General features: G+C 39.6%; 1 protein-coding gene across 1 annotated transcript in view; it reads right to left on the bottom strand.

Annotated features, from left to right (window-relative positions):
• CEP295 (centrosomal protein 295) overlaps positions 1-19217 on the bottom strand; it is a 38036-nt gene extending 18819 nt beyond the window's left edge. The window contains exons 1-15 of the mRNA XM_065730012.1: positions 19092-19217; positions 17880-18080; positions 16629-16753; positions 15796-15889; positions 13766-13879; positions 12317-12457; positions 10176-10359; positions 7799-7963; positions 7346-7354; positions 6685-6900; positions 4727-4833; positions 3062-3289; positions 2181-2278; positions 993-2058; positions 149-320 (exon numbers count right to left, since the gene is read on the bottom strand). Coding sequence (XP_065586084.1) covers positions 149-320; positions 993-2058; positions 2181-2278; positions 3062-3289; positions 4727-4833; positions 6685-6900; positions 7346-7354; positions 7799-7963; positions 10176-10359; positions 12317-12457; positions 13766-13879; positions 15796-15889; positions 16629-16753; positions 17880-18080; positions 19092-19199 — 3028 coding nt within the window. The 5' untranslated portion in view covers positions 19200-19217. The remainder of the gene's footprint in view (positions 1-148; positions 321-992; positions 2059-2180; positions 2279-3061; positions 3290-4726; positions 4834-6684; positions 6901-7345; positions 7355-7798; positions 7964-10175; positions 10360-12316; positions 12458-13765; positions 13880-15795; positions 15890-16628; positions 16754-17879; positions 18081-19091) is intronic.
• Positions 19218-21384: the final 2167 nt, after the last annotated feature.

Genomic DNA, 21384 nt, shown 5'->3' with positions numbered 1-21384 from the left:
CTGTAAAACCAAGTTTTATGGTTTAGGTTCTCCTAGCATGTTACGATATATCTTATCAAATCAGCTTGGGCAAATGGAAAAGAACTCCATCTCAGAAGCAAAATAAGAAAAATAAAATACTATAATAGAACATGCCATACAGCCTTACCAATTTGCCCAGCTAGACTGATGTACTGTGAAATCATTTCATCTCTGTGAAATCTACTCATGTCACAGTTCTCTTGCTGGTAGTTTTCTGAGTCTTGCAAAAAGTCACTCTTACTAATCCAGTCAGGCTTCTGTGGCTCTGTCATTACTCCATTCATGCTGCTATGTCTTACCTTAAAGGGAATAAATAAACAAATAGCAGCAACAGTGCTCATATTTATACTCATATATCATGCCAGCCTTCTGTTGAGTGTATATTTTACAGTATTAGGCACTTTGACAAACAATTCAACTATGCATTTTGAGAAAGAAGTTCAAGTATGCAAGCTCCAAACCTTGTATAGCTGTAAGAAGTATTTGGGTGTATAGATACCCTATTTAGCTCTACAAACCCAATGTGACAAAACAAAACATTATTTGTTATATTTCCAAGGCATTTGCTGCATTATGTAACAGTGAGCATTTTAAAAAATAACAATTGCTAAAAATTTCCACTCCTATATTCAGGCATTTTAGCTGTATGAAGACTGCAATAGTGAGACTCGTGGCAAGAGCTGTTTTAACCTGAAGCCTCCTTACCCAGAATGAGCAAAATTACAACTCCAGAGTGCAACTTCCAAAACAATTTTTTAACATGTATACATATAAAACTTTCTGAAATAAAAAGTTAAAGGAGCAACAGTTCTATTACATTTAATTAAAGTGTTCCTAATTAAAATTTCCTTTATGGTAAATCACTGAAAGCTACCAACACTGCACGAGACATTTTACCAACTCCTAGCATTCACGCTAGAGTTTTATCCCCTAGCAGATGACACTCCATGTGAAGCATTCACAAAGCTTACCTGCTTGTTCAGAAATTCTTTCAAAGCCTCTTGCTGTTTCTGCATCTGTTCCTTCAGTTTATCCTGTTTCTGTATAAGTAGTTGTTCTTGTATTTTCTGCCTAGAAATGAGAGCTTTTCTATGTGCATCTAGCTGCTCTTGCAATTCTTTCAAATACTGCTGCTGAGCTTGGATGCTTTCTGATGAGGCCCACAGTCTGTCCCTTAAATTCAGTATGCTGGAATAATTTAACAAAGACACATCTCCACTTTTTGATACTAAGAATTCCTCAACACCTCCTTCATGGGATAAAGACATGGATCCAGAAAGACTTCTGGGTTCAAGGCTTGCCCTGGTGGGGCTCTCTGCAGACCCCTGCTGACAAGCCAAGGAATCAACTGTGGCTGCCTGCACTACAGGAGATCCTTCTGTTGTTGATATAAGGGGTGTCATAGGTGGGGGCTCCTCATCAGCTTCTCTTTCCATTTGCTGGTTAGACATCAGAGGTGATTCCTTAAAGTGCTCTGTTTCTGAAGGCTCAGAGGAATCTTCTGCAGGTAAGGCAAACCTAACCTGTTGTACACGTGCTTCCAGTTGTGTTCTGGTTGCAGAAACATCTCGTGTGGCTAATGCTGATGGTAACTGGAACAGAGATGGTTCTCTGACCTCACTGTTGGAGGTTTCTAACATTCCCACTTGTTCCTGCAAAGAACAGCTCTGTGGCAAGTAGAACTTTCCAAACTTCAGATGCGATGGTTCTAGAGAATCTATGTGCTTACCAGAACAAACATTATGTGCTTTCTCTCCATGTTTTTCTGAAGACACATTTAAAGCAACATTGCACATATTGTAAGGAAGAGGTAGTGACAGCATACTGTCTTCTCCACCAACTCGTCCAGGTGATTGGTGCTGTGCAGATTGCATTCTCTGCCTCTGTAGAAGTGGCTCAGAGTCAAGCTTTAAATTAATTGAAGTTGTTTCCACAGAGCTTAAAATTTTTACAGGATCAGTCAAGTACCTTTGCTTCAATTTATTCTGATACTCATGTAGATGCGATCTAGCTTCACTGACTGTCTGTTTGTGCAGCCTAAACAGAAAGAAAACATGCATCTTTCCAGACTGGTGCAGAGATTAACATCATTTTCAATAACCTAAGCAATACAAATTAGTTTGAAACAGGAGGGTCAGAACTTTAATCAAGTAGTTTACCTGTTTTGTTGTAGAAGACGCTGCTGATAATGACGGATCATCTGTAAGTGGCTGTCTTCCCCAGGACTTGTCATTTCTGGCACAGCAGTACTTCCAGACTAATTGAAATTAGGTGATTTTAAGTAAAAAATAAACAACTCATAGAAACTCTTAAAGCAACAGTCTCAAGCTGTGTGTTCATTCTCTCAAGAATGCAGAAAACACTCTGTACCACCACTTGGAAGTCTGTTAGATTTTGGCCTCAGGCAATGAAGCTAAAGCAGTTTCTGGAACACGTGGACTACAGCTTCAGTCCCTCTTGGCAGGTCTAGCATTCACCATAAAGTCAATGGTGCATGCAGGAGCTTAGCTCAAAGAGCTAAATATACCCAGCAGCAAATTAAGTGAGCAATGATCCAGCACAGCTGCCTTTACAAGGCAAAGAGATTTTTTTTTAAGACTGCACACTGTGGAAATGGTTCAAAATAAAAAATAACCCACCCCTTTCTCCTCACTATCCTCAATGAATTCCCCTTCATTTAGGGGTCAGACAAAGGGAAAAAAAGTTTTGTCTAAGATTACTTTTCCTTGAAAAATGATACTTGTACATGCACCCTCATTATACAACTCTAATTAGGTTTTACTAACAAGCATTTTATACAGACTAGCTGACCCAAGGCCTTTGTAGATAATCCAATATTGAAAGTCTTCTGTGATAGGTATAATGGGATATAAAAAGCTTCTACATTAGACAAAAAGAAGTTAAGAGATTTTATGTTCAAGAGCTTCTGATTTGTGGTCTGAGAAATAAAAACAAGGTCTTGATTGATGGAATTTAAAACTGGCAATTGGAGCTTTTGATTTGTATCAAATAAAAATATCTGAAATATACTGCCCCTCACCCCCAAACGCTCCTTTCCACAATTCTTCACCCCGAGTTCTGCTTTCTTCTGTTCATCTGCAGAAGGAACACTGCAGCTTTGTACTGGCTGACTTCTCTCTTCCTCCTCCTTTTTGTTCTTAGCCTCTTCCAAATAGGTTTGCATTTGGATCTCCAGATGGGTCCTCTCTTCTTCGATTTGTTTCAGCAAGGCCAGCTGTTCCCGTTTCTGTTGCTCTATTTGCTCAAGCTATTGGAAAAACATATCTAGAACTTGAGGAAAAAGACCCATACATCCATACGCAAAACTCCGTTCCAATTTCTAACTTGTAGCAAAAGTTTTATCACTTATGAAAGGCTTTTTCAAATTGTAAGTGGCCACTAGAAGTAGTTCTGAAGCTTTCAAGAATAATTTTAGTAGTGATTGACTAGAAATTTCCAACGGTCCCTGTATCCATTTACTATTGCACAATTATCTGCCACTGCATTAACAGAATGGGTAAGAATCAAAATCTAATCATTCAAGATGCATCATAATTTTCCAGAGACTGCAAAGTAAGTCCTTCTTTTGGACTGAACTCAGAAGTCTATTTTGCATTTTACAGAGATTTTCATCAAAAGTTCAATGCATTTAAATGCTAATTCAAATCTTACTAAACTTCTGAAATGGCTAATGTACCGCCACTTCAAGAGCACTCCATAAATCTCTCAAGTGTTTTGTTTATTTTTATTCTCTTTACAAGTATCCTTCATCTATGAATCACTTAGAGCCACACAAAGCAACAGCACATATACTCTCATGATGGAAGTGAAGAAAAATTTTTAAGTACAGACGAAGTGAACCCAAGGAAAAGCTGGGAACAGTTCATAGAAATATATACATTTGCACATGTGCTAAGTAGGAGAAAACAGACATTAAAGAAGGTAATCACACTTCCACAAAGTATTTTCTCCTCTCCTCACTAGAATGATGTTCTGTGAAATTTATCTCCTGAATTTCTGTACATGAAATCTACAGCTTAAGGTTGAAGAAGACCTGAAATTCAACTTCTTTTTCTTTTTTTTAATTGATAAACCACCACGTAAGAGCCAGCAGGTCTCTAAATATCTAGGATATGATCAAAACAAATATATATAATACAGATACACAATATACATACAATTAACAAAGTTGTTTTGCAAATACAGTAAGTCTTCTCTACGTAACAAGACTTTCTGCATTTGATTTTGTAAACTGGGAGACCAAAAAAAATCAAGGTCTGTAAGATTTTCCTGTCACTCTGTTCAATCCTAGAGACTTTCAGGTGTCATTACACAGGGTTAGTAAAATTTCAGTTATGTACTGGTGATGACCTTTTCCTTAAGCCATAAGGGCACTGACAACTAGAATTCTATCCAATCATAGGATGGAATCCTTTGCCTACAGTAGCTGTTAAATTTTACAGAATTTTCTCCATGCTATTCTACATTCCAGCTAGAGTTACTAATTGTTATAAAAAAAAGTTACTACCCAAAGGCCAAATATAGATAATACTGCAGTAAAAGTTCACTTAAAATGTTAACAGCATTCTGAAAGTGTCTGTTGCAGCTTTATAACCTGAAGCCTTTTATCACTTTTATTACCTTCTGTAAATCACTTCATTTTACATCACAACTGAGACAAAAAGGTACATACACATGCACTTACCCACTGCTGTCTCTCATTTTCCATTCTGATTTTAGTAGCTTGCTCTTGAGGATGGATTAGAACTGAATTTTCAGGTGCAACTTTATGTTCCAACATTTCCACAGACTCTAAAATACATATTATTTAACTATAAATGCACTCAGAAAGAGCTTCATATCTTGCTTACATCTTGCTTTAGTTTCCCAGCCTCTCAGAAGAAAAAATGCACAAGTGGCCTTGACAAGATCACCATCTCTATTCCACTCAGCTCATCTCCATGAGCTGGAAAACTCAGGTTTTGTATTATTAAAGTCATTAACGGCCCTTTATCATGTGCCATTCTTGAATATAAAGAAATGCCTCAGCTCTTGCTGGACTGAAGACTGCTTTTTTTTTCCAAATCACTTGGTAGTCCAATGGCAAAAGCATCTTAAGGTATAAAACAAATATGCCTTAGCCTCTAAGAAAAATGGAGAATGTAAAAGCAGCACAAAAAGTCTGGTAAAAGCACAAAAATCAGATCTTCATCAACTTCAGCACTTACATAACCAAAAGAGTAACCCAGGTCTGGAAAGAGAAAAAACTTCAAACCAATAGGGCTCCCAAACAAAATGAGACATTTGACCGCTGTAAAATCCAGTTTTACAGAGACCTTTGGGAATGGTGTCTCAAGTCCAGGAAGAATGCCTCACTACAGACACATCAGCTCATGCCTGACTTAAGCATTTCATCGGTTCATAGGTTCATTAGGTTGGAAAGGACCTACAAGATCATCTAGTCCAACCATCCTCCTATCACCATCCCTACCCACTGAACTACTAAATCAAATCCCTTAGCACCTCATCTAAACGCTTCTTGAACAGCGCTAAGGATGGTGCCTCAACCACCTCCCTAGGCAGGCCATTCCAGTGCCTGACCACTCTTTCAGAGAAAAAATGTTTCCTCAGGTCTAATCTAAACCTTCCCCGGCGCAACTTGTGGCCATTCCCTCTCGTCCTGTCATTATTTATCAGGGAGAAGAGGCTCACCCCTCCTCACCACAACCCCCCTTCAGGAAGTGGTAGAGTGCAATAAGGTCTCCTCTGAGCCTCCTCTTCTCCAGACTAAATCCCAGCTCCCTCAGCCGCTCCTCATAAGACTTGTGCTCCAGACCCCTCACCAGTTTTGTTGCCCTTCTCTGAACACGCTCCAGGGCCTCAATGTCCTTCTTGTAGTGAGGGGCCCAAAACTGAACACAGTACTCGAGGTGCGGCCGCACCAGAGCTGAGTACAGGGGGATGATCACCTCCCTGCTCCTGCTGGCTACACTATTTCTAATACAGGCCAGGATGCCGTTGGCCTTCTTGGCCACCTGGGCACACTGCCGGCTCATGTTGAGCCGAGCATCAACCAACACCCCCAGGTCCTTTTCCTCTCTACATTCTTCAAGCCATTCTGCCCCAAGCCTATAGCATTGCATGGGGTTATTGTGGCCAAAGTGCAGGACCTGGCACTTGGTCTTATTGAACCTCATCCCATTGAGCTCAGCCCAGCTGTTCAGCCTATCCAGATCCCTCTGAAGTGCCTCCCTACCCTCAGGCAGTTTGACACATCCTCCCAACTTGGTGTCATCTGCAAACTTACTGAGGGTGAGTTTCTAGCTGTGAATCTCATGTTAAACTGGAAAAGCCAAATTCAGGTAAAGAACTTCAACACCTAATTTTATCCCACAGATTCTGCTCCCATAGCTAAACGCCTTTTAAAACAGCAGCATGAAGTCTGACAAAAATTTGGGTAAGATTTATAGTATGAAGATACTTTGAACATCTTTCCATTGAAAGATCTTTATGGGAAACACAAAAGGCAGAGATGAGAGAACTGTATTTACTTTCTGGCAGCACGATAAAACAGCACCAGGGAAAAATTCATTCAAATTATAAAACTTCATTACAGTCCACACTATGGACTTGCTCCTACAAAACCAAGTGTATATTACACACCTCTGGTTTCACATACAGAATTTTTGTGCTGCTCATCAGTCAGTTCTGAATCAGCCAACTGTCTCTCTTCACTAGCAGTAGTGCCTGATTCACCAGCTGCAATCTTGCTTGGAAACTCTTTTTCGCTCCTTGATGTCCACTCCTCTTTTTGGTTTCTAATCTTGTTCAGCAATTTCTTCAAGGCGAGTTTTGACTGAGGTTGATGAGTTTTTACCTCTTTAAGACATATAAATAATACACAACTTTAAGAGATTTAGGTAATGATTATCTTCACGTTACAAAAAACAAAACACAACTTTTTAAATTGCTTACACAGCTGAGTAACTAAATATATTATCAAGTTTCAAAGCTTAACAAGTATTTTCTTCTGCTTGCAAGACAGAAGCAGAGATACGTCTCAGGATGCAGTAACGGGAGAGCTCAGCTTGTCGCATTTCAGAACCAGATTAATCAGACTATGCTGCTGCAGAAACCAGAACCACTACTCTGCCAGTATGAGTGCTCCTGCCCTCTCCTTTGTAGTAGTAATGGCAACATAATGCATCACAGACCAAGAAATGAATAATGCCAACAAAGGGATGTGCTTGTCATGCAGCAATGTTCAATAAGATGTCTCTTGTTCACATTATGTTCTTCTGTTCATGCCATGCACACACACCACTCATGTGGCCTATGCACAAAATGAAACAACCCGATCACAGAGTTGAGCATGATGGATGTACAATAAGTAGACTTTCAAATGAAGTCAAGTTAAAGCAAACTTCACTTGGCTAATACTTCAAAAACACAAGAAACATTTAATTTCATATACCTGTGCTACCATCATCATTTGCAATAGTTATACAGGAAATAATTTAGCTATCATTATTGTTCTTACAGCTATTATAATTATTCTCAGTATTCAAATGAGCTGAGTGTATTAGAAGAAGTAATTCCTACTTTAAACTTGTATGCTAAAATATTCATCATCAGTGGTGAGCATTATGAACCACTTAATTTGAAACACTTAATATTCATTAAGAAATTTTTATACTTCTGACATTTTTGTTAGTACTAAGATACAATCTCTTTTCTTCTGCTACAAAACAAAGAAGGCTGAGTTTAAAAGTGTTACTTTCTGACTCATCAGGGACCACTTCCACCATCTGTCCTGATTCTTGTTGACTTTCACGAACAGATTCTTGCTCCAAAGAGAGGTCAAGATCATTATCTTGAGATCTGTCACAAGGGGATGGCAAAGGCTGTGGCTCAAATTGCAAAATCAAGTCTCCTTTCATTTCTAATTAAAGGAACACAAATACACAAAAAAATGAGCGATTAGAATAAAGTGCAAACTCCATGAGTTACACACATTCCTAAGAATTTCCAATATCAAGTTTGTTACACAACAGTTTTAATTCAACTATTTTTTTCCCCCAAAAAGATCAGACTTTCAAAATTGAAGCCATTTAGATCATTAGCCATCTATTTAATTCAGAACTGTGTTTTCCCATAAAAGATGCTAGGTCATTCCATGCAAAAGGCAGTGCACCAGAAAGAAGAGGATCACAGTAACCTCTTCAGAGAAAATGAGCACCCTGACCTGGCTGCTCACAGGACAGCCATGGATCCCACAGGACAGATGCAAAATCCTGGAAGATGAGTCCATGCAAGAGGCTTTCCAAGCAACATGGTACAGAGTGAGGGGGCAATTGGCTAAGAAGGGAGTGGGATAAATGGGAAAAGCACCCTGGGTTTGTACAAGATGTGGACATGCTGGGAAAGAATTAAAGGTGAGGAAAGGGAAGGATCAAGTTAAGACTGGGAAGAAACAAGTCTGGGGTAGAAAGAGAGAAGCAAGCATATGTAAATTAAAAAAAGGCCAGTCAGTACACGGGGTCTGACCTGTCTTCTTGCTGAACTCCTTTTTTTGTGAGTGAAGAACTCTCTACATTTTATGCATGCATATGGGTGTGTAACAGCCAGCAACTGGAGCAGAGACCAGAACAAGCACATATGCATTAGTATTCAAAGATCAGCAAATAGCAAGCCAGGTCGCCCCTCAAGAATAACAATGGTCTCAGAAGCCAAGTATCAAAGCAACCATAAGACCAGGCTGGATACCAGAGGGTCTGCATGTTGGCCACTGGAAGGATCAGGAGATCCCAGCCAGCTACAGGACATGGTCGGGTTGCAGGCTCAATCAGAACTTGCCAGTATAAGTACATTAATGGCTTTGACAGTGTCATGGATTTATGATTTTTGTTATATTATTGATATTTGACATCATAACATCATGTGGTGTATTAGGAGTTGAAGAGTTAATGCTCCAGCTCCGTGGATCATCGATAGTTCTGGGTGTACCTGTCTCAGGAGAGGAAGAACTACATTTCCCAGAGGACTGTGTGATGCTTTGTATTTTTACATGTTTCTGCTCAGAGGGAAAGATAAAAACTGTCAGCAGTCTCGGGACTCTCTCTTCCCTTTGGGATGGAGCTCAGCAGTGGGTGTTTGTTGCAGCCTTCAGCATTAGCGTAAGGTCTTCGGTTTATCGGACGCTCTCTCTCTTGCTCATTTTATTTGATTCATTTGCCTCAATTCCAATTATATTGTATTATATTATTTTGCTTTCTGATATCTTATTTAGTAAATTAGCTTTCCTCCTCAGATCGTTGCCGCTGTTTTGTTCCTAGGCCCATCTCCCTTTTCCCTCTTCCCCTTCCCCGGGGTGTGGGCCTGTGGGTCCCCTGCCTCAATTGTCCCTGTACAGGGTCAAACTGTCCTGCAAACCACTGACAGACAGACAACTAGAGACAAGATGATCCAAGGTCAGTTACTGCTGATAACCAGAATGTGTACATGCTTGCATACAAGTGAGGCCTGCGCATCAAGAGATGGAATGGAGCAGCAGTTCACATGTCCAAGAGCCAGCAAATGGGGAGACTAAGGAACCAGCAGCAGCAGCTAAGCAGATGTTTAAAGCCACCTTACTAAGAGATCCACAGCACACACTGAGCACAGCAGTGCAAATATGGACACTGCAGAGTAAATGGAAGGCTTTAGGGTCTGTGATAAACTGCAGGACAGAATGAATATCTAACCTGAATTACTGGAGCATCCATAGAATGCTGAAGGCAAGTGTCCTATACGGGGTATGTATGCATATCTGTAATTAAGGATGTCTAAGCACAAGCAGCTGGAGCAGGGCCGTGAGCCTCAGGATCTTCTATGTTCAGATGCCAGCAACTGGGTAGGTCTGGGATGCAGAGACCAGCTACTGAGCTGACAGTGTCTGAAACTAACTGCTGCAGGGATCAACACTGTACAGGTGTATTTCCCACAGGCCCCCATCCTGTTCAGACAGAGCAGAGAACAGGATGAAGCAACCTGTACTGTGTGCATAACCACCAGGAAAAATGTGCAGCCTCACTACTTGCTGAATGTGGGAACACACGACTACAGCACCCTCTCATCTACCAGACACAGTCAGCTTCCTCCCACAGATTACTCACTTCTGTCTTCACTGTACATATCTTCAAAGGCAAATTCCAGTTCTCTCTGCCAGTCTTCTTTCATTTCCATGCGTTTGTATCCAGGTACAAAAAGCTGAGGTGGCATCTGCACTACCATCTGTCTTCTGCGCATTCGATCCATACTCTGCATTTGCTCAAGCTCTTTCAGTAGCCTTTCTCTGTCCTTTAAGTAAAGGGGTGATAAGCACTAAGCATTAACTTTCAGACAACAGTGTGTCAAGATTGATGAAATACTTCCGTTTACCATGAAGTTAATTTAAGGTGCTTAGAATTCAAGTAGTTTTATTCTAGGATGCAGGTGCTTCCTCAGAAGACTGTATCTGACCTTTAAGCACAAGAGTGTTTACAACCATAAAACAAAGTATGGGATAGTAAGTACACTGTAGGCTGGCTTGTAGGCAGAATTAACACTTCAGTTGTACAAAGTAAATGAGTACTTCCAGTGAAAAGCTACTTTTTGGTCTGTACTTCAGTAACTGTTATGTGTGAGCTAATACTCTTGCTGCACAATGTCACGTTAAATGTGTTTAAGAAAGAAAAGATTTTTAATTTGTTGGTGTTTTTTTTCCCCCCTAACTTAATGAACATTAGTAATTTAACTTTCAGATCCCCAATTTAGTAACATTACTCTTGTAGGGCCAATTGTATTTAAAAAAACCAAAAAACCCAAACAACAAAACAGAAGGTTGTGATGAAGCTTAAAGGCTTTTTTCAGCACAAGCTTTGGGTACAATTTGATAACAAAATTGTTATGTCCACATACTGAACCATTCATATAATACCATATTTAACAGTTTTTCCTCTCCTATGTACACATTTAATGAAAGAGGTTTTATGCCAGCATCAGATTAATAACAAGATAACTGCAAAGACCCAATCTGAATCAAAGTGTGAATTTGAGAACAGACTATTAACATTTGTACCTGCTCACATCAACAACAACAAAAAGAGAACCAGCACAAGAATTTACAAGCAGGCTTTGCAGGAGTTGTATATTTATATGTATGTGTATGCCTTTTCACTGCAGAAGCAGTGTACTGCTTCAAACTGTTCCCCCAGCAGTGGCTGGTGCTGCAGACAGCGTTACTCAGCAGCCTTGGAGTTGAGGGAGAGCACTTTCATGTTATCAGCACTTCTTGCTCTATTAGGTAGCAAAAGGTCCCTACACCTCTTGCCTGAACAGGATACAAAGGTGAGGAAAGTCTGAGAGAAGCACCAACCCCCAAATGAATACTTTACATACTAATTTAAAATGTAAAATGAACTGTAAAATGTAAGGGAGGGAGAAGGACTGATAATGAGTCTATAGATTCCAATTTTCTCAAAAGGACATTAGTGAGATTTAGGGTGGCTGACATTCTCAGAGGTGCTTTGAAAAATGATACCCATCATTCTGGACATAATTTAAAATCATTGAACGTTTTCTCCTCCATCTCACATAGCTAGAATGTAAACAAGCTTTTCAACAATGGCAGTAGGAACAGCTGATGAAATGAAGACAAACCACTGTTATTCCAGTGCTCTGATTAATTACATAAATACCTCAGGTGGTTAACTCATGAAGCATTTCAGCTCCAAAACACCTTTATACCAAAAGTTATGGATAGAAAAAGTCCTGAAGTACAGAGCCTGCAACTTGGTCAAGGTTTGTTTGTTTTTTCATTTGAAGTGTTCTTTTTCAATGAAATCATGTATTTAAAATCCAATAATTCCATTTCTATATCCCACTGAACTGACATAGAAGAGTCCTCTGACCTCAACAAAAATACTTCCTTCAAATAAAGGCACTGTAATGTTAATTAATGTAATTATCTTGAAATGTAATTTTCTTGAAAAGCTATGGCACTGCACAAGAAAAGATGACTACTCTAGTGTCTATTCTGCATCCAGATATATTTCCAATTTATCTTGGTCAAAGACTGCCCTACAGATTTTCAGAGAGCCAAATAAACAAGCTGAGTTTGATCATTCCTTGAAAACATTCTGAAAACCCTATTTAGTCCAAACAACTTCCTGTTGAAACTGCAACCTCTTTGGCAAATACTAACTTACTTAACACTGGTCGCTTGGGCATAAAAAACAGGTACTGGTGTATGAAATCAAATGTCTGCTTTGCCCACCTGAGCCAAATGGACCTTCTTCAAGGCATGACTTCCCCTGAGATGTGCCTTTTCCAGCTGCTCTCTTCTCTCCCTCTCCACCTCTCCATGTAGCTTCTCCAAACGCTTCACCTCCTCTTCGGCCGCTACCCGAGCATCTGACTGGCAGACAATTACTGGTTTAGTCCACTGAGTTCTTCTGGTCATTTAAAGTGCACTTAATAAGCAAGTCACTGTAGCAAAACCACCTGGGATTTACAAAATAAGACTACCCTACCATATGAATGGCCTTCACTGACTTTACAGCACTCAGTTGCAAGCAGCACCAAATATTTATACACTTAAGGAAAAAAAAAAGGAAATTTACACATTTTACAAGTGTTAGGTATCAAAGTATTCCAGTCTCAAACTCCACCAGAGAGAATCATTTGTCCATTTTTTATTACAGAGTGATTACTTTTCCTACAATACAACATAAAAAATGAGTAACACCATCAACATTACAGATTCGCCACCTGTATGTTTAAAGGTTCTAAATAAGAAAAGATCAGAAGTGTTTCCATTCTCATTTGCAAAACAAAAATAAATCTGCAAGCTTTAAGTACAAACTTACTAACACATGAAAATTAATAACTTCAAATAAAGCGATAAGGATAAATATTTTGGAGTTTTCCAAAAGCTCAGACTAAAGCACCTGCTCTTATTGTTTACATCAGTCCTTTAAAGGTCAAGAAAAGCTTAAAATTCTTAAAACAAGAACAATGCCACTGGAGAGAATACTCATAAATTTGTGAGTATCAAGAGAACTCCATCTAAATAAGAATGACACCAAACTGGAACCTAGACTGTGGTCTCACGTGACAGATAAGCCAAACATTAGTTCATCACCTCTAAGAGTTCTTACTCCATCTTTTACTTCTCAAGCTCCTCCTCTTCTTCTGATCTAACTTTGTGAGCTCAGGCTGTACTTTAAACGTGAGTAAATCTTTTCATCTGGCAAAACTCTACTTGGGACTCTTTCCCAAATTAAACTTCTGCAAATTTAAACTGTTGACTGCACGGAGAGTGGCACATGAATGTGAAGTAAAGACTGCAAGTACACTGCTAGAAGAAGATAAGGGAAAAAAACAGCAAGGACAATGATTAATTTAGCACAGGCCTAAAATGGAAAACTGGGCTGCCCTAGCAAGCCAACCTTGTGAACTCACCTCCCAGACAGAGGCCTGCTCATGTGAGAAAGACTAGAGTGTGATCCTGATAGTAACTGAGCACACAACCACCTTCACAGATAGGTGATCACCTTCACCACCTAAGATTCTGATTACTGAGTCATATAATGACTGCCTCAGACAAGTTCCTACTTTTAAGCAAGTTCTAAGAAATCTGATTGCTAACATGTGGTATCCAGACATGGAATGCAACACAAAGAAACATGGAACTGTATATCACAAACACCTGGAAGTTAATCACCTGTTCTCCATTCATTTCTCTGTCCACGTAAGGTTCTGAAATGTGGTAACGTGTAACGGAAAATTTGCCGGCACCATGGGCCTTCATTGCAGGAATTTTTTTCATTTCCACATTCTAGACAGAAAAAACACAAATAAGCCATAGAGAACAGTCTCCTCTGGCAAAGCAACCAAAAGAAAAATGAACTCCACACTTAAATAGTACCAAAAGAAAGCCAAAAATTAAAAGCAAACAGTAAATTATCTCCTGAAAACACTGTCATTTCAATCTTTGCATACATTTAATAATTAAAAAAAATATTTTATATCAGCAAAAGGAATATCTTGAAAGCTTAATAACTGAGAGCATGTAACAGCACATAGCAAACCCCTCCACAAAAACTGGCACTCATCAGGGAGCTCTACCTCCCTCTTTCAATAGCGTTACCTTAATTCAGAAGTGCTTGGGTTTTAATGCACTCTCACAGATCCCACACAACAGCTGCCATGTCCACCTGCACACAGAGCAACCTCAAACCAATATAACTACACAATATAACTACACCTAATGGTAAAATACCATTTCTCAAGCACAGACTTTGTATACAGAACTCACAGTCCATTATATTCAGTTTATCAGATGACCAGGGAGAAGAGCATGCTCCATAACCTCACTGAAAAGTGTTTATAAGTACAGTACTAAGTTGGGTTTTTTTTTCAGTAAGTTTTAGGTATACAACCACACGTCAACTCCTATCTGAAAGTTTGAACATCGAACATGCCAGTATCCTCTTATTTGGCTCAGAAAATGTTCTCAGTGGGAAAGAAACTAGGTAACTTCACAAGAACTAACCTCAAAGGCCTTCTATCACTCCTTTACAACACTTGCTTTAATCCTCACATAGTCAACTTCCACAGAAAGAAAACATCAGGTAGCAAATAAGACATGCACAGAAATATGCAGTAAAGGATACAAATAAGGGTATGTAAGTATCCCTTCCTTTAATCATTCTGAAAACAGTGAGGGTCAGACCTTAGTCAGTTTCTTCAGATGCATCAATTGCCCTATTTTTCAAGGCATGAACCTATACCTCATGTGTTGCGTGGAGCTGTGAAAAAACTCTCATTACAGGGTCTCAGAGCAAGACCAGATTAATCTGTCATTAGTAAATACCTGAGTCCTCTATTTTCTTGCCTGCAGTCTGAATATTACTGAATCTGATGGTCTGAAAGATCACAACATTAAGCAACAAACTCTGTATTAGAAGAGTTCTGTTAGTAAATTTTCTTCAGAAGTTAACTACAATAAAAAAAAAAAAAAACACATAGCCTTCTTTCTGTAGTTCAGATCCACAGTTCTACTGCGACTTCTACACATATTCAGAATAGATCTGAAGTCAAAAGAAGCATGAAGGAGATGCAAAGTCATTCCCCTAAAAAGGTACAGCATGGAATTAAAACCATAGCTTTTAGCCCCGAGATATTATATCAAAATTCAACAGCTTACCATACATTTTGTATTCTCTGCAAGAAACAGGAGGAAAAAAAACCACAAAAAAACGCAGCTAATAAGGCAGAAAAAAGCAAAATACAATGCTCAGCAGCCTGATCTAGCCAGTGGCAACCCTGCCCACGCAATCCTTAAGGTCCCCTTCCAACCCAAACCATCCCATGAGCCTATGACACTGTACTATTATGCAGACAACTGAGGCAGTATGTGCATACTGGGAGACCACCACAGAGTTTAACAGCACTACATCTTTGAAGTGAAAATTTCAAAATGAGGTTCAAAGCACACACGGACTACAAAAACATCTCCTGACTATGAAAAATAAAATCCACACAAACAAGGGATAAGAAAACAAAAGAAGTATCAAAGATGGGAAGTATGCTAATACATAATTCATTAACTTCCTCAATTATGACCAAACCACTCTTCTTACAGTATGAAGATAGCAATTTCAGATATCCCACTGTGAGCAGTCAGACCACTGAAGCACTGTACTGATATGGTGTCCTGAAATCACGCGCTGTCTCATCACAGATACACACCTCAAGAGGATGTGGCAGAGGAGGTGGTAGGCTTGCAACTCGGGCTGCTCTCTCTCTTTCCACATCCAGAGCGTGCTTACGTGCGTCTATTCGTCTTGCAGATAAAGGAAGAGAGAAAGAAAATGATTCAAGAAGCAATGACAGCACCATGCAAAATAATAAGCAAACCCAAAAATCTACTGAATGACTCCATTCAACGGCTGAGAATGAGCAAGTACACGAAGAGTCAACAGAACCGAAACCAGCACCGAAAAACTAACCTCCTGAAGTCATGCAAACATTAATAACATACATGTTTCTTGAGATCAAAGCTAAATCTCACTTTTCACTTAGTATTCAGAAAGCTCCACATCGCTGCCACATATTTTAATTGCTCAGCTGTGTACAAAGCTAAGTATTTACGTCAGCTCTACTCAAGATCAAGTATTCCTAAGAGTACACAGTTCATTTCTCATGCCAGCTCAAGTCTGGACAGTGTCAAATGCAATAGGCTCTTTTTTCAGGTGAGTAACCTTCCATAGTGATCGGCGTGAGAACACATTGTCACATGTCCCTGAATAGCTGCCCCCAACAACCTGGACTGAACACAGTGAGGTGAAAGGTTCCCTGGCCACTCGGAGTGGGTCAGGTCTGCCTGCATACTTCACCTTTCCATCTTGGGTGTAAAACTACAGGTGTTACCAAAACTCCTTAAGTCTGTCCACAAGCTTGAATACATTAACCCATAATATTTCAAAACTAAACAGCTTCAAACATTAGGAATTTTTCCTTTCACCGTTTAACACCATTGAAGTACACTCTGTGCTTAATGAAACTAAATAACTGCTGCATACCGAGCTTGTTCACGAAGTAATTTCTCTTTTTGCAACTTTTGCTCTTTCAGGGCTCTCTTATGTCTCTTCTCTGCTCTTTGCTTCCTTTCCTCTGCTTGCTTTGACAGGGCTTCTAAATCAGGTTCCTTAACAATAAGGATATGGCAAGCATTTAATACAGGATTTTATTTGCTTCTCATACTATCAGTATCAAGTTCAAAATTCAACACTGCTAATAGGAATTGGAAGCCTGCAATTCTTTTCTACCACATTAGTGTAAAAATTCTTTAAATAATCACTTTTCCTTCTCTGCCATCTTCTTTATTCTCTTCTTATCTACTGCTAACAGCAGAAAACTTGCCTCAGCCAATATAATCAAATACTGATGTGGAAATCTTAGCACCTCCCTTCCTCTCCTTATAACAACAGTAATACAAATATTCCTGCACATCTTGGTAAACGCTGATCAATCTGCAAAGATAAAGAACCCTACTATCTACTATCTCTTGGACATTAATTAAAACAATTATGTATCAGTGCAAGTCTACGGAATGTATGGATTTTCACCCAGCAACCTCAGCAGTCCCTCAAACTGAGACTACACAGATACAATTTTGAAACAAAGATAGTTTACAGCTGCAGAGTTGAAGAGACAGTCTGCAGTGTATGGAAAAGCCTCTGATGCCCTTAACAAAAATTATGACTGAAGATGTAAAGAAGTGAAGAAAACAAATTTGTCTTCTTAAGCATAAAAAGGAAACTGCCAAATGGTAGAGACAGAAGGTTTGACACACAATGGCATATCTGAGGAGATAAGAATCACCATGTGCAGTTCAGTCAAGTACCACAGTTAACTAACAAACACTATCATGTTAACAAAACAGGAGTTTGCACAGTAAAAGCTGCAGCAGATTGGACCACCTGAACATTTAATTCTCCAATCAGAGCAAGCATGTACAAATCTACTGGGAAAAATAGACACAAAACCTACAGACTCCAAAAGGCTTCTAAAAATAGTTAAATGGGTTCTCTATGCCTAAACAGAGAACTAAGGATTTCCAACCAGCAACAGTGTTGCTTTAAACCTTTCCCAACAAAGTCACAAAATATCTGCAAAAGTAAACATCCCATTCTTTCAAGAACAGCCGCTTCACTCCTCAGATATTAGGACTCCAAGATCAGGAATATTAAAACAAACAAAAACCAACCAAGAAACAGTGCTTCTAAAACATCAAGGATTTCTATGACAACAACATTAAGCTGTTTACTTACATTCTCCTTGGCTTGTCGGTGACCCTCACCAACAGCCCTTAAGCTTGACAAAAACAGTTTTTCTAAAGCCTTCATCTTCTCCTCTTGTGCCTTCTGCCATTCAGCTCTCAAAGCCTCCTCTAACTGATGTAGCTTTTCTTCCCTCCTCTGCTTTACTTTCTGCCTTATCTGCAAGGATATATACTTCTGTTGCTCTCTAACCTGTAGACATAGAATTTATGCTTTGTCAGTAACTTAAAAGGGTGCAGTATGCTTTTTAACAAGTATTTCTGTAACATGCTCTACTCTTATATCTTTCCACTTACCTACTTTTACATTAAATATCTATTCTAGATTTAATCTTCATTAAAGGCTTCACTTAAAGTGAACGAGCAACATGCAGCTGACATACAAAATGCAAAAAATGCTTGGAAAACAGCCTTCTTGCCAAAAATACAACACAGTGACTTAAAGACTTCTTACAACACAACACACTCTAAAGAAACTAGGAACTGTATTGCTCAGTTAGAGCTTGTTTACTAAGTTTGATCTCTGCTTTGTCAGTAAAACTCTTCTCTGAACAAAAGTACATGCAAGAAAAAAAGACATCTTAAAGAATGTTAGCGCATGCTATTTTTGAAGTTAAGACAGACTGGAACAGCTTGTACAGGACAGCACAGATGAAGGCTGGAGAAGGAAAGACACATTTAAGAAAAAAAATGGAGGGAAAAATAGCCTTGAGCCCTAACAGCAGCACAGCATAACAAAAATGGAAGAAAAATAAGACAACCAACAGGCAGGTAATTCTAAAAGGAGCAACATTTAAAGCATCAAGAGCTGTGACATCATAACAATTTGGTTGGTCGAGTGGAAAGCTGTTAAGCTCTGTATTGGCCTCAGCTGGCTTATTTCTGCTCCACTATGCGAAATATCAGAAGAAAAGAGATCTGCATGCTGAGTGCCAAAAAACAAACATACACACACATACAGAAAACCTCAGGGCAGTTGGCAGGGAAGTCACAGCTCTGGAACAGAAGCCCACATGAATGTAACAAACTGAGAAGGTATCCGGAACAGAAATATGCACATACTAGTAAATAAACACAGCAATGAAAAATAATAAGCTAAATACAAGCCTAATATTATTAAAGTGAAGATTCTAGTTTATATGAAATAAAACTTAAATTTTATTTTCCATTACAAAACAGACAACTTGCAGAAATAGAGGCATACTTGCTGCAGCCTCAGTTTTCTTCTTCTTTCATATTCTTCTTTCAGAAGCATGGTTTCTTCATTAGGACTAAGCCTCAGTTTCCCAACTTTTGATGCTTTCCTCTTCATCTTCAGAAACACAGACTAATCAATTTCTATAGGATAATGGAAAACAGAGATTTGGGTAAAAGTGAAAAAAGTTAAGATAGTTATAGGGAAAAAAACAAAAAACATTGCCATAGTCTTACAGAACTATCACAGTACTAGGAGTACGAGCTACAACTGTTCATACCTGTTGCATTTATCTTCAACAGCTCTGCCAGTAACAAAAGGCATTTCTGTGAACTACGATGTCATGCAATCCACTGCAGGGAACCTGCTTTACAAGGGGAGCTGGGACTCCGTGATCCCCAGAGGTCCCTTCCAACTTCCATGGTTCAGTGACTCTACATAGCAAATTCCACAACAGTATTTCTTTCACAATCCACACCACGGACTAAAAAGTCACACCTGAAAGTGAACAGCAAGCACCACTCCATCTCTTGGAAGCCAAAAAGTTACCACAACCCACAGGACACAGTTAAAGCAGGCTGATCTTATACTGACTTACACTGAAATACTAGCATAACAACAGTGAGGTGTAAAATGCAGAGACTGCTCACACAGTGCCCGCAACACGAAGTTTCTTTTCTGCCTTGAAGACTGTGAAGCCCCAGTAGCAACCTCCATGCCAAGCCTTCCAGTAGAACTCCAAAATCACCTGTTGACAATGTTTTGAGTTTTCCTAAGCAGCCATTTCAAATTAAATTTCTCTGTAGATTTTACTGCTAGTTTTGCAGACCATTTCCCATTTTCCTAGAGATTATTTTGATTTATTTGTTGTGCCAAAAAAAAAAAAAAATTTCAACCTGATTGGTAGCCTGCCCCAAAGTAACTGAACTCAATTAAAAAAAAAACAAACAAACACACATGTAAATCTGTATTTGATCTTTAAATATTTTCATCCATGAAAACACTCTCCTAAAACAAACTTTCAAAATACCTTATACCATTCTGATGGAGTCACTGAACCCCAAGTTCAGTATAGAGCAAACAGGGACAAAAGGCTGTGGCTCCTGCCAGCCACCCCTTACTCAGCTGCTGAGATACAAATCAAAAGCTTTACAGAATCACAGAGGTTAGAAGGGCCCTCTGGATATCACTCAGTCTAACCCACTGCTATAGCAGGTTCCCTAGTTAAGTGCCCAGATGGGTCACAAATATCTCCAGAAAGGGAGACTTCACCACCTCCCTGGACAGCCTGTTCCAGTGCTGTCATACTCAAAGGAAAGTAGTTCCTCTTCATTCTTACACGGAACTTTGTGTGATCCACCTTTTGCCCATTTCCCCTGGTCCTCTTTCTGAGCACCACTGCAAAGAGCATGGCCCCATCCATTTGACTCCTGCTCTTTAGGTATTTATAAACAGTGATGAGATCTCCTCTCACCCTATTCTTCTCCAGGCAGAACAACTCCAGTCTCTCAGCCTTTCCTCCTGCAGGAGATGCTGCAGGCCCATCATCATCTTTGCAGCCTTCCTCCCTCTACAAATTCCCTGCATTTCTCAAACTGGGGAGTCCAGGCACTGGGCAGCACTCCAAACATGGTCTCACCAGGGCAGAGTAGAGGATAAGGATCACCTCCCTCAACCAAAAGGCGCTGGCCAAACTGATGCACCTCAATATACACTAGCCTGGGCCGCCAGGGTGCACTGAAGGACATCCAGGTACTCCTCAGAGCTCCGTTTCAGCATATCAGCCCCTAGCCCATGGCTGATCAACCTCCTGGCTTACCTGGGCTGCACTGAGTAAAGAGGAATTGAATTTGGCTGCACATGTAAGTTGTTCCAAAAGTAATGCCTTCTGTTTATTTACAAAAAAAAACAACCCTCAAGCAATATAAAGAGCACATATACTTGCACTATATGACATAGCAAATTCTCATCTAAAAAAACACTATTTTTCAACATAATCACCATCATTAACTATGTATTTTCATCAGTGATCAACAAGAGCCTGCATGCCATGCTCATAACAATCTGCACGAGAAGAGGCAACCCACTGTTGCCACTGCTGAACTGCACCAACCACTGCCTCACTGTGCTCACATACAACGTCTGGTCTCTATAAAAGGTTCAGCAAGCATCAGTGAATGCCAACGGGTGCCACAGTTTCCACATGGAGGAATTCAATAGCACACCTTTGCTTCATCTACACTTCCACATCAGACACCTATTTGTCAGACTGCCCCTCTGCTGCCCACAGCAACAAAATGCA

Source organism: Cyrtonyx montezumae, unplaced genomic scaffold (genome assembly GCF_038088225.1).
Source record: "Cyrtonyx montezumae isolate F1298 unplaced genomic scaffold, pur_monq_1.0 scaffold_12, whole genome shotgun sequence".
Lineage (NCBI taxonomy): Eukaryota > Metazoa > Chordata > Aves > Galliformes > Odontophoridae > Cyrtonyx > Cyrtonyx montezumae.
The sequence above is the reverse complement of the archived record's forward strand: the minus strand, read 5'-3'. Positions and strand labels throughout refer to the sequence as shown.